We start from the raw sequence: 14,199 nt of genomic DNA, 5'->3' as shown, positions 1-14,199 counted from the left end.
AATAAGAGTTAGGGAAAGAAAGCGACGAAGAAGAAACTAAAATAAAGAAAATTCAGGAGCCCTTCCGATGCCGAGCAAACTGGGGCAAGCACAGCTTGGCGTTTGCGTGCCTGACGGCATGCTTTTCTTTCTTTCTTTCTTTCTTTCTTTCTTTCTTTCTTTCTTTCTTTCTTTCTTTCTTTCTTTCTTTCTTTCTTTCTTTCTTTCTTTCTTTCTTTCTTTCTTTCTTTCGCTCTTTCTTTCTTCCTTTCTTTCTTTTTCTTTCTTTCTTTCTCTCTTTCTTTCTTTCTTTCTTTACTTCTTTGTTGTTTCTTTCTCTCTCTCTTTCTTTCTTTCTATCGCATTGCGCAATGTTCCCTCCTAACTTTGTCCTTCCTCCATACCTGGAATTGGACCTTCGTACACGTGCTTAACAGCGCAATAATTGAGTTGCCACATGCAACAACGACGGTAATGCGTTCATATTCAGGCAACAATGAAGTGTGGCAACGTGAAGTGACAAATGGCCTGTGTAAGAGATCACACTGCCATATCAGAAACGGCTGATCACCGATAAACCCGCGATCGAGAGAGCATCAATTACCGCAAAACGGAGCATACTTTCTTTCGGAAATATGCTCCGGGCGTATGCTCCGAAAAGTACGCTTGTGGTCGGCGGCACCTTCGAGGGCCGAATTTCTGTACGCTCGCCGCAGCCGGGATTTCGGCGTACAACGCCGCCGCCACCGAAATGTAGTTACTCAGAAAGAACTTCGCTCGAAAAAAAAAAACAGAGAAGTCAGTGAAACGCTCACCGTTAGCATTGAACGTCTTGCTCTTTCCATCCACTGAGAGCATGCCGAAGCGGAACTCTGCCAGTGTTGACAGCGGATTGAGCATGATATTTGATCCCCCCACGATGGCGGCCTCGCATTCACCCGAGCGAAGAGAGTGCAGGGCGAGGCTCAATGCTTGCATGGTTGAGGCTGATGCCGAGTCAACTGTGAGGCTTGGTCCTGGTTCAGAGAAGGGGATAAGATACCTGAATAACCAGTCTGATAAACGAAGGTAGTCATGTAAACGCGAGCTCAAGAGAAGAGATCAGTGACTGCGGGGGAAACCAAAAGAGACTCAAGAACTTATATGCGCATGCGCTAGAGTCACAGCATGCGCAGGCATTGAGCGCCACCTGCTCATCCGGCCCAAATGGGTGTCTACCACGTGGGCCGGATTCCACGTGGGCGTCTACCACGTAGGCCGAAACTGCATGCGTGTACCATATACCGCGCATGCAGTTTTTCTCAGATAATAGAATTCGAGAAAATCACAGTAATGAAAAAAAAATTACTTAGAAGAGCATCTAGGGAGAGCTCGTTTAAATCACTCAAGCCACAGAAAATCACATATTCACGAAGTCCTTTCGTAGTCGCATACCGCTAAAGTCGAGGCAATAGGAGACCCGGTTCGAGAACATGTGAAGCGCCGACCCGGTCACAATGTAGCCGTCGATAGTTGCCGAGTCTCCGCCAAATGCAGTGATCGTCTCGGACTGTCCGCAGCCGACGAAGACGCCGATCTTGCGACCCCGCAACGTCGCAGGGTCGTAGCCGGCGTCCATGATGGCTTCATACGAGGTCTCCAACATGTTACGCAGCTGGGGGTCCATGAGCTGGACTTGTTTGGGCGGCACTCCGAAGAAGCTCGCGTCGAACCGCGACAAGTCTTTGATGGTTCCCTTTCTCTCGGGCACACCGAGAAATCCTGCAGGCGAGAAGTTGAACAGAATCTCTCTTGAACAGAATATGTGTAACAGAATCATACTTGACATTGTTTGCGTACTTCTCCGTATTTATATTTGATGTATAGTATATATACAATCCGTTGCATGCATGCAACATGTTGCACGATATGCAATTGGCCTATCACAGATATGTTTCCTTTTTATATTTTGCTCCATTTTTTTTCTGGTTATGAATGAAGTGTACTTATAAAATATCTGGTTTGTTAACACAATCTGTTTTTTTTAATGCATATTTATTTAGTCCCCCTATACCATCCAGTGGCTATGGGTCTAACCAGTGTTGTGTATTTTCATGGAATAAGAGAACTTGAAATAAAAATTGATTGATTGATTGATTGATTGATTGATTGATTGATTGACTGATTGATTGAATACGCTATATATCAAACCTTTCCTGGTTTACTGGGTGCTTCTGTACATCATGCAATTCATTAGTACCATACGAATGTCCCCGCGCAGCGGCTTAGGCTCCAAAAAGCTATTCTCCGAAAAAAAAAAAAAGTCATGCGCCAATGTCATTCTTGTGTAGGGCCTGGTGAAGTTCTAAATCATCCACTAACGGGCAACCGGAAGAAGCACGTAGCACGGGCAACCCAGCTATATATTCCCTTGGCAATCGCGCGCTTGCCGAGGCAGTGGCGCCCTCTCTTGCGCGGCGCGAGTACCAGCCGGATGATTCGCAAGCGTTTTTCGCGATTTCAGGTAAATTACTGGGAAAAATTTTGCGTTATTTCCGGCAGGTCACATTATTATAGACCTTCTTAGTTCATTTTGCTCTGGTTTTCAGCGTTAACTGTTAGCCTTGTTTTAGGTCTTTATTGACCGCTGCGTGACCACTGGATGAACGACAAGCCGGGCCCCTACAGTGCAGCGCACTTTGCGTGTGCGTGCCTAACTGCCTTTCTTTCTTTCTTTCTTTCTTCTTTCTTTCTTTCTTTCTTTCTTTCTTTCTTTCTTTCTTTCTTTCTTTCTTTCTTTCTTTCTTTCTTTCTTCGCAGCGGCACCGATGGCGGCGCTGCGAACTGCACTATGGTGGTGCAAGCACGGGAGACTTTCCCTTGTCTTTCGCTACGCTTCATTCGATGCATTTTCATTCGTTGGCGCGCCTTTGAACTGGACGCTGACGCATAGCACGACGCTTGCTAATCTTAACACATTTACATTACTTCCTGGTGTTAAAAATTTAAAGATACCAGCATTAAGAGGCCGGTAAACGCTTAATCTTAAGGCACCTTTCGTATAACCTAAGCCCTCGCGGTCTGGCACGCGTTCTCGTAACTCAGTAGCCTAACTAATTAGGCTAAGTGATGCTGAAATGTTGCTACACGAATGACGAGGCAGTCGTACTGAAGGTTATTTACGAGATTTATTGCCAAAAGCAGTTGCCCTCATCCGCCCCACTATTCTGCGTCGACGTATATTTAGGGACCTCGTAAAAATGAACAGCGCGCGCAGTTCGCGACGACGCACACGCGTTCCCGCTATGAAAGTTTGTGATGGCGCCATGTTCACGCCTAGGGAATGCAGCTTTCGATCATTCAGTCAAGTCGCCTTATTCTAAAGTATACATTGGAAATGGATGCTAGGGCAAAATGCCGGTCTAAACAGCTTGGCCAGGTGCTAGCTAACCGCGATGGGGCAGTATAGTTCCAAGATATCGCCGTTAGCGTAGAAATATAATATAAAGGCATGCATGCACTTTAGTCCGAACGTATATAATAAAATATATAGCAAAACCCTGAGCAAATTACAATGCCATCCCAAAGTGTCCCTCTCATTTTCCCAAGCCTTTTGCCTACCTGGCGTCCAACGGGCCTCATCGTAGGTGATAAGGTCCACGCCCGCGAAGAGCTTCTCTTTCAACTCTGACAAGCTGTCTGCTTGCGGGTACCTTGCCGAGATGCCGGTGATGACGATGTCTTCCTTCGTCATGATTTCCTGCGGTTGCGAAAATGGCTTACGTGAACGAGCACTTTTTTTAAGGCACCGACAACTAAATGGCCAGAGCGTGGCAAGAGATCCTGGTGGAAATGAAAAGAGCGTGGATTATAGCGACAGATGAAACATCCTTTTTTTTGCGATTTGAGTGGGATTATGTTTTTAGATAGCGTTTAAAAGTTACAAATGACCGGTGTGTCGAGCATCCCAGAGGTAGAGCCTTCCCTAGTAGCACGCATTGTTGCCACAACGTTGCTGCAATGTTGCCTCCCAACATTGCCACAACGTGGCTAATGTCCGCTTTTGGTAGCATTCGCGCAACATTCAAAGCAACATTGCCACAACGTTGACGAAACATTTTCGCAATGCTGCTTAAAAGTTGCTGCAACACTTAGACAACCTTTAGTAACTTAGCAACTTGCAGCAACGTTGATGAAACGTTTTCGCAATGCTGCTTGAAAGCTGCCACAACATTTCGGCAGCCTTAGTGCAACTGAAGTGCGACATACAGAAACGTTGATGCAACATTCTTGCAATGCTACTTCAAAGTTTCAACAACATAACGGCAACCTTTGAGTAACGTAATTGCTACATACAGCAACATTCTCGCCGTGCTGCTTGGACGTTACTGCAACATTTGGGAAACTTTTGTGTAACTGCAACATATGCCAACATTCGGCCACATTCGCTTCAAGGCACTGGTGTGGTGTTAACGGCTCCCTTTTCATGCACGTCCCTCAACCATAGGTATCTCGATTTCGTCATGCCTATAGAAACAGCAAGTGACAGAGTGCAACCGCCAATGGCAGAGAGGAAAATAAATTCCTGCATTACATGATATGTAATGATGCTTTACATCAGTGGTCATGAAGCCAGTCTCAATTGAACAGCTGTGTTACATGCACATCTACTTGTTGCCAGTCAATGGTTACTATAGCAGTAATATTTGCCAAAAGGTGTAAACAGAACACTTTATATTAGCCTAACATATATCACTGTGCAAAAGGAAGAATTATTCCTCCATGTTTCTTATGCAATACATGCATCTCGGTGCTTGCAGTATGTTGTCGGCAATATAGTTTAAGGGCAGCAGTGAATTAATCCACTATAGCAGCGATTACAGTGAACTTCCTAGTGGCATGGACGTTCCTAGACATGGGTTAATCACTCAGAATTAACAACATGAAAAGTAATGCAAAGATTTATTACCCAGAAGAGAAAAGACGCATAAGCTTGGTTTGAGTTTCCCAGAATCAAATAACACTACAATTTTTTTCTAAGAAAATATAAGGTTACATATTCTTCAAAACAAATGTACCTGTCCAGAATAGCAATACAGCAGAAACATTTCCATTCATCAATGCTGATCACAATCTTTGATGAGGGGCCTATTGCGGCTAGCTGTGCGACATTTTCAATGAAAATGGCCACTAATGTCGATGAATAAATGACCCTAAATTCTTGCAATGAACGAAATCACATTTACACCTTGTACAACAGAAAAGGTAAACAAACAGAATAAAAAACCAGAATATTGGCACCAATGCTGGTCTTACAGTGAAACTAGGAATATAAAGAAAAAGAAAATACTGCGTACAGTAACATTACAAAATAGTGTCAACAAACTTGGCCTCTTCAAGACATTCTAGCAGTTCTGACAAGACAAAATGTGACACAGGAATAAGTGAGCAATAATCTTGGAAGTCTGGTACCTGCGTGGCCATTCATGAAGTGTTCTTAACATTAACAAAGCTGCAAAGTCAGGCTTGACTAGATACTGTAATATTACAAAAAAAGTGAGCAAACCTAAGAGCACTTGCACTTTCCTTTTTGAAATCTCCTAAAGAAAATGTAGCACAGGAGAAACTAAGCATCAGTCCTGCAGCACTGGTACCCATAATTATGTGGCCCCTAGTTTTAACATCGACAAAGCTGTGAAGGCAGGCTTGACTAGATACTGTAGCACTACAACATGGCATGAACAAACATAGGTGCAAGTTGCCCTTTTAAAGATAGTCCAGACAGACAAAATGTGACACAGGAGAAAGTGAGAAATAATCCTGGAGGAATAGTACCGATAACTGTGTGGTCACTTATCAAATTTTTATCATGAACAGACCTGTGAAGGCAAGGCATGCTTGACTAGACACTGCAATATTGCAAAATGCATGAACAAACATAAGTGCAACTTGCCCCTTTTGAGGTAACCGAGAAAGGCAAAATGTGATGCAGGAGAAAGTAAGAAATAATCTTGCAAAGCTGGCACCCGTAACAATGTGGCCCCATATGAACGTCACTCTGATATCAACAAAGCTGTGAAGGCACGCTTCACTAGATAAGGTAATATTACAAAATAGTATGACAAAATGTGAGTGCATCTTAGCCCCTTTTAAAGTAACCTAGAAAGACAAAATGTGACAGATGAGAATTTAAGAAATAACCTTGCAAGGCTGGTACTTATAACTATGTGGCCATTCATCAAGTGTTCTTAAAATTAACAAAGCTGCAAAGGCAGGCTTGACAAGATGCTGTAATATTACAAAATAGTGTGAATAATCCAAAGAACAACTTTCCCTTTTGAAATATCCCAAACAAAAAGTGGCACAGGAGAAATAAAGCAATAGTTCTGCGGGATTGGCACCCGCAACTATAAATCATCAAGTGTCTTAACATCAATTCTGTAACGACACGCTTGATACAACACTGAGGTATTATAATTGCATGGAACGAACAAACATCAGTGCAAGTTGCCCTTTGGAAGCTATCTTAACTCTACAAAAAAAAAACAATAGAGAGAACTGAAAGTTGAAAGAATTTAAACAAAACGTGGTTTGAGATCACGTTGGTGCAGTAAGTCCTTTCTGGTGCACATTTGTAGTAGTGTGCGCACTGTACATGGTGCTGTAATGCAAACAAGGCGACAAGATGAACAGTCAGAGAACCGCAGGTCGAATACAGGCTGGCACTGCCTCTCTGGAGAAAAAAGAAAAGGGCACAAACTAAATTGGTAGAATAAAGCAACAGACTTAAGTCACTTGAAGCACTTAGGTCTTGCTAATTTGCCTACAAATCTACAACACCAATTTGGCTCAACCTGCAATTGTGTTAAAGGCCTTACGAAAACAAAAATAAAATAACACATCCTGAAACTCACGATTATTTCTTTCCTATTGGTGGTTCTGAATAAAGCACCACAGCACCGTTAACAGTTTCAGTGGTAAAAAATGAATGCATTAATTGCCATACATGAGTACCGGCAAAACTTATCTCTATATTCAACGTACAAAACTAAGGGTGTCCGGCGTTAGGCAAGGTGGAAGCGGCTGATTCAGTGCCAGACGAAGAATAAAAGCCACTAACATCACGTTCGCCTGTGATTGATGCGCACGGTAAACTGAGCGCGCCGTGCAACTGCGGGCGCCGAGCAGTTGGGTCAGAAAACGGAACTTCATTCCCGCGCTTTGCTGACTCGTTCACCGAGTGATCGTCGCTGCGACAGTCGTCACTTGCATCGAAACAGCTAACGAGCTCATGACGAACATCTTCAGCTATTGTTCAACGCTTTTGCCTGTCGCCTACTTAACTCAATGCGCACTTCACCCGCTGCATTTTTCGCCCGCGAAGTAGCCAAGGCAGGAAAAGGAGCAAACCACGGAATATTCTGCGAGTGACCACTAACCGGACAATAATTGATGTTATAATATATAAATCAACAAAAGACTTACCGTTCTCTTTCCAACGCAGTATTCTCGTAGTCTTCATCTAAGCGCCACGAAGAGCTCAAACATCGCGCACAACTTTCTGCGGGAAACTGTTCTCTGCCATTAACGATGTCACTAACCGTAGGACTGCCGCTGATAAGCAAAGGCTCCGCTTTTTGTTTCGGTTTCACTTTTATATGCCGCTTGCCCCTGCGGCACCACTGCGCCAGAATCAACGCGTCAGTGGGATAATTTATGAAAGTGCATATTTAACACGAGGTACGTATCGTATAAATCTATTTTGAATATGCGCTGTGCACGTGTACGCGCACGCTTTCATTTCAGGCAGCAGTGCAGCAATGGCATCTTTATTTTGCGCAAGCAGCTGAGAAATCTTTTAAATTTAACTGTTCATGCCACGGAAATAATACCGGTTTTGCAGTTACAGTTGTTTTGCAGTTGCGGCGGCGATGTTCCAGCCGTGTGGTCAAATATGGGCCAACGTCTGTCAACATTTGACAACATTGTATTAACATAAAAAATGCAACGTTACCTAAACATTGGTGAACGTTGTTGAATGTTGAACAACATCTGACAACATTGACGCAATGTTGTGAAATGTTGCACAACATTCAACAACATTCGCAACATTGTGACAACATTGCAGCAACAATTCGTGCTACTAGGGTTGATGCTTCGTTATGGTGTCGTTCCGTTTACTGCACGTACTTTGGTGGCTTTAGGCGCACCATAATTAGCGCTCAAAATTGGAGTGTGCATATTGTAGTGGGGAAAAGAGACAGCGAGACAGCATCGAGTAGGAGTGGAAGAAGACCAAGACGAAGAGCCGTCTTTTTTTTTCACGAGGACAAGTGACGACCAGGGACTGCTGGACGGCCGAATGACGCCGCGTTGAAGCATGTCATCCACTTGGTCGGTGATCACACGACGCTCAGCAGGAGACACGCGGTGGGGGCGCTGTCGCAGAGGCGCTTGCGAGCCTGTGTTAATGTGATGGACAACGGTGTGTGTTCGACCTAACGACGTCTGCTGGCAGTCAAACGAGCCGCGAAACTGGTGCAGAAGTTCGAGGAGTTGCTCTCGGTGTTCCCCTTCAAGGTCGCCATCAATTGAGAGTCCAAACGCATTAATAGTCGGGCGATCAGGCGTACAGGCAGATGGTGTCAGTGCATTAAGGAGCAAGTCACTCGCGCCGCCAAGGCCGAAGATAGAGGAAGCGTCCAACTCTTGATATGTGCCAATGCATTCTCCGCGGAGTAACTGTGATGTAGACGGCAAGGGATTCGCGACAAATAGGTTCGTAACGCCGGTGGCTACGTCGAGAATAGCGAATGGCAAAGCACCTCCACCAAATTATAAGGGGGTTTATTCACAAAACCAAAGGCCTGGGTTCAGCGGCTGAAAAACTGTCACCCGCGCTCTCGGCTCTTCGTCTCGCTCTTCTTCCACTCCTACTCGATGCTGTCTCGCTGTCTCTCTTCCCCACTACAATATAATTTTCCCTCTCCACTCTATTTCTGTGCTCCTCACGAGGTAAAAAAAAGAGTTGACGCTGAGAAGCGGCGCTGCACTCACGGCAACCATAGGCAACCAGTACAACGTGTCGAGCCGCGGCGCATGCGCGCGGAGTGCACGCATGCTCAGCAAAACGCAGCGCACGATTACGAGCCGCTGTCGCGCTCGCCTCCCACTGTTTGCAGCATCTGTCCTGTGCAAGTCTTCACAATCGCCGCAGATAAAAAATTGCTATTATAAATGTTTCACCCTGTTTTCTGCGTTACCATTTTGTGATTAGGCACGCTGAATGGTACCATAAAAAAGGCACCATAAAAATTGGTTGTTGGTAACTTTAAACGCCAACCATCATGAATTTACTGCGAACACTGCCCGTGGTAATGCTAGGTTCTAGAGTTTGGTTTAAGTCCAGTGAAACGAAATTGCCCGTCGCTGTATTGTAGATTTTGTTATCACCACCACCATACCATTGGCCACTGTCTGAGACCCGTTCCAAGATCAAACGAGACGTAATAAGCGAGGAATGTTTTTCTAATAATTGAAGCAATCTCTGCGATGATGAGCCGTTAGTTTAATGCATCACATGTGTTGTCGTGTTAAAGCTTGTTATTTTTTGTTGCAAAAATTGGCGCCAGCTTCTAGGACAGTGGTATAGACACCTAGTAACGAAAAAAAAGAAGCAAATAGCATCAAAATAACACTATACAACAGCATGAACAGCATTGTTTTTGAGAGGAGGCCTTTGCACATACTTCCGGCGAACACGGTGCAACCTAGCGATGGAAGGCACGCGTGAAAAACACCTGTCACCAGGTGTTGTCGCCGTTCCCAATGAACGTGAACTTAAACTATGTCACGGATGTTGCCATTTTACTCTTTAGGTTTAGACACACGCAAACGTTTAAGTTGATCGCGCGGCAGTCGTGCTTCAGTAACTAATGTTTCTTAGAGCTGTTGCAAACAACTCGGTGATCATGAGCAGAAGCTGTATATTATTAGGTCTCGAAGTTTCTGCGAGCGTCCCGCCTCGTTGAAGGATTATGACACTCCTGTGTGCGTGTGTGTGTGTGTATGCGTGTTTGTTTGTTTCTACTTCCCTCCCTCTCTATCCCATTCCTCTCTCGCTTACTTTTCTGTCTCCCCTTCCCCAGTGCAGGGTAGCAAACCTGATATTTATCTTCCGGTTAACCTCCCTGCCTTTCCGCATTAGATTTCTCTCTCCCTATCTTTAGACACCACGTAATGAAACCAACGGACAACGCAGCCAATGAATGTATAAGGAACGTTATATGTAGCCTTTTAACTGTAGCGCAGTAAATACGATATAAATGTCAAGAAATTAAAGTGAACGAAAAGGCTACTTGCCGCCCGTAGGGATCCAACCTACGACCTTCGGATAACGCGCCGCCGCAGCTCAATTGATAGAACATATAGAACGCGCTATCCGAAGGTCGTAGGTTCGGTTCCTACCGGCGGCAAATTGTCTTTCCGTTCACTTTAATTTCTTGAAAGTTATATCATTATTACTGCAGTACAGCTAAAAGATCACGAATAGTGTCCCCTATAAATTCCTTGGCTTCATTGTCAGTTGGTTTCATGAAGTTGCGTTTAACAAATAAAACGAGCATTTTAACCATTCCCCTTCTTTCGTTTATGTAACTGTAGAAAACAATGATTTCTTCGAGTGAATTAAGAGCACATGGCTTGACAGAGCCGTAACGAAGGCACATAAATTATGTGTAACCGTGCTAAACATTTAGCATCGGGTATTTAAGTTTGAAATAAGCAATACGCTAATTTAAAAAAAAAACTGATCTTTTAAAGCTTGTATAACCATACAACTTCAGTAAAAACGACGAAGTTCCCAAGAAACGCACGGTACTCACTGATTGAAACATGAAAATCTAGGGCTAAGTAACGGACGTACTTTCTCTTCCAGCGTCTTCAGTTGGTGCCTTATCGGTGTAATTTTGGCTCGAATGTTTGCACGAAAGCCAACATTACCTCCAGCGGCCAGATTTGCAGCGACATGACGCGACCGTAACGAGAAATTGCTCGTAGCAGTCGTTATACTAAACGAACGATGTCGCGTTTCAATCAGTCAGTACTGTACCTCCTACAAGTACCGACTGCGAAACGTTTGCTGAATGAGATTCAGCAAATTTTATTCACTGGGCGTATAAAACATTCCAGCCAGTAATCGGGCTGACCTCTCTGCCTTCCTCGAAAACTTCTCTCTCTCTATCTGTACTCCAACGCGTAGGGTGATACTGGCCTATCAAAAAAAAAAAAAAAGAAAAAAAAAACTTATCTCCTCCTTTAAAATTCCCGGAGAACCAGCATGGCGTTAAACTGAATATAAGAAGTGCGTATAGCAAGTCCATTTTAACAAGTATTTTTTGATCACCCTGTCGACAAAAGAGCTGGCGATTAAAGCTGATTGCCGAAAATACCCTCTTCAAAGCTATTCAGCAGGGTTAATTCTAACCCACCTGAATTAACGAACGACAGCCTTGCGGTATGAGTCGTAGTAATACCTCCTTTCGAGGAAGTTGCGAGTCATTACGAAGACATGTGTCACTCTTTGAATGGCATATCCGTAACTGTGACGGAAGTCTCCTAGACTTGGCATTTGCAACGTACTAAGGTATGCCCTCGGTTACTACCTAAAGAAAAATGGCACCTCCGCCCGCAGAACCTTGCACATCTACCTTGCATCCCTGTTAGACTAGCTTGTTTCCGCTCGAACCGTAAGTACTTTTTCTCGGCTAATGCAAGTACTTAGAATTAAAGGTTCATCGTTACTACTTAGAACATTACGTTGAGCTGCGCAGCGATGTCAGAATCCCTGACGAAATTTACTAGGACGTTCAAGTTTCTGAACTAAAACCAGCGACACAAACGTGGGTCTGTATGTGAAAGTCAGCTATCTGAAACTCTCGTGAAGTGCTTGACGTCACGAAAATGAGTAGTGGCTATTGGATGGATCCCTTATGCATGTTCTCTGTGAGAGGGATAACGATGATTGTGGGCGTAGGTGACATTTTTTTCTTAGGTTATAACCGGGTATGCTTTTGTCCCATGAAGGGAGCCGTGACACCCGCACAGGCATACTCAATATAGATTCAAGGAATATGCGCCTGCGAATCGTAACTCGCAGGTGGGTTGACTAATTAAGCAAGGGGGAGGGGGGAGGTTGTCCGCCACACTGTTCCCCTGTATCATGTATCAAAAAGGATTAAAAAAACACTTCTCCTTGCGAACGCACCTTAGACCTTAAGCATATAACACAAAATACAAACGAACCCTACCTAGTGGAAACACGAAATCGATACCAACGTTCAAGCAGGTGCTCTGTGATGCGCAGGAGTGGGTGGCAACGTAGAGAACCCAATGCTCTTTCCGCTGCAGCAGCCCGTGAGAAGTATGTCTATAATAGACGCCGCCGCTCTATACATATGCTCCTTTCACGTGATTGTATCGATACCCGCTGACTGTTCGACGCCAGTACAAAGCTTTAGCGGCAGCGAACTGCCTACATACCGATACCTATACACATTGGTCGGCTTGAACAAAAACAGGTGTTTATTTTATGAGGTCTTTCGTCTATCAGGTCAAATGCATCATCACCTTGGTGAGTCCTCTTCATAAAATCTCTAATTGCGAACGTTAAAAATGACGGCAGCCAAAAGTGAAACTAGAAGGCACCCTTAAAACCGATAATAAATATCAGAGCCACGAAGGACAAAAGCTAAAACCACGCGGTTAAAAAACATCTATACGTTTCGAATGGTTTTTAACCTGGCTTTGGCGTGACTGGGCAGCGTTTATTTTACGTTTCGAATGGTTTTTGACCTGACTTCGGCGTAGCTAGGCAACGTTTATTAATGCTTTACTCAAGAAAACCTAGCGATTTGAAAGCCGTGCTATGGATCGCAAGTACTTTACTGTGCGGCCAAAGAACTAAACGTGGCAGCGCAAGAATTCCTCTGAGTGCAATGATGCCGTTAACAACGTTTACATTTAGTGACCTTTATTATGATTGTTTCAATGATATCTTAGAATCTTTATTATTACGGTCGTCTTGTACTCACGTAACATTTTCATCATTCGTACTATATGCTCAAAACTAAAGAAAGACAAGCAAGAGACAGCATTAATTCGCACAACTCTCAAATGGTTTATCTTGAAATAAAAAGTAATTCAAATACCTCATCGCCGCAAACACACCAGGCGGCCAAAGCAAACAAAATGCGCTATCACATTTACATGTTTAACAGAGAAACATATAAGATAACTTTAATGGGCGTTACTACACGGGCTACTCGGGAAGGCGAACTCTTTGTTCGATAGCATCATGAAGGCCTGGCTCAACAGATGAGCCGATAAGTCCCGGAGAACGGATAAGCCCCGGCCTATAAGCTCACCGATAAGCTCTGGTGAACCCGAAACCTTCAACAGAAATACTGATAAACCAAAATGAACCCAAATCATTCATTGTTCGATGGTTGTGGGCACTGTTCCCAACGATTAGGGAGTTGTTTTTTTTTTCCTCGACTTTAATTCATGTACTTCCTTTTCATTTCATAGCTAATCTTCAATTCAAAACTGCAAATAGCGCACCAATGCCTCATTCACTTCATTACCTGTTGGTTTAATATGGTTCTTTCTAACCAACAAAAGGGCCTCTCGATTCCTTCACCATTTTTAGTCCGGTATTTCAAAGCGCCAGCAGCCTGTAAACCACTAATCAAATGTACGCCTTTAATGTCCGATAACTGGTTCCTCTAAACGACGCAGATCTCGACACTGAGAGGCCATATGATAGATAACCAGTCAGTCTTTGGTGCGAAACCAAGCGGCTCACGTTGCCGCCCGAGAGCGTGTACACAGGAAAAGCTCACCAGGACATCGTCTACCACCAGAACCAGATGAAAGGCTGCAAGCAAACTACCGCGTCAATGTAGATCATTACAAGAAAAACAAGCGGATATATCAGCGCCACGTCGCAAACTGAACCGAGAAGGATCCGTCATACTGGGCCGGTTTTAAGTGGGGTGGTTACTCCACGGCACTCCGCTGCATGCGATGTATCCTGGAACACATGTAAGTGTCTGCAAATTTTACAAGTTTCCGAAGACACTCTACCACATGGTCTGGGAATGTAACAATAATCCACAGACAACGCCTGTCCAATCAAAAAGAGAGGACCAGTGGGAGGCATTGGTGACAAGCTCAAAACCC

General features: G+C 44.2%; 1 protein-coding gene across 1 annotated transcript in view; it reads right to left on the bottom strand.

The window, feature by feature from the left end:
- Positions 1 to 14,199, bottom strand: part of LOC119398989 (fatty acid synthase-like) — a 94,611-nt gene that overhangs the window by 34,471 nt on the left and 45,941 nt on the right. Inside the window, exons 4-6 of the mRNA XM_049417490.1 lie at positions 3,580 to 3,718; positions 1,414 to 1,740; positions 795 to 995 (exon numbers count right to left, since the gene is read on the bottom strand). Coding sequence (XP_049273447.1) covers positions 795 to 995; positions 1,414 to 1,740; positions 3,580 to 3,718 — 667 coding nt within the window. The remainder of the gene's footprint in view (positions 1 to 794; positions 996 to 1,413; positions 1,741 to 3,579; positions 3,719 to 14,199) is intronic.

Source organism: Rhipicephalus sanguineus, chromosome 7, assembly GCF_013339695.2.
Source record: "Rhipicephalus sanguineus isolate Rsan-2018 chromosome 7, BIME_Rsan_1.4, whole genome shotgun sequence".
Lineage (NCBI taxonomy): Eukaryota > Metazoa > Arthropoda > Arachnida > Ixodida > Ixodidae > Rhipicephalus > Rhipicephalus sanguineus.
Note: the sequence above shows the minus strand (reverse complement) of the source record. Positions and strands in the feature narration are given on the sequence as shown.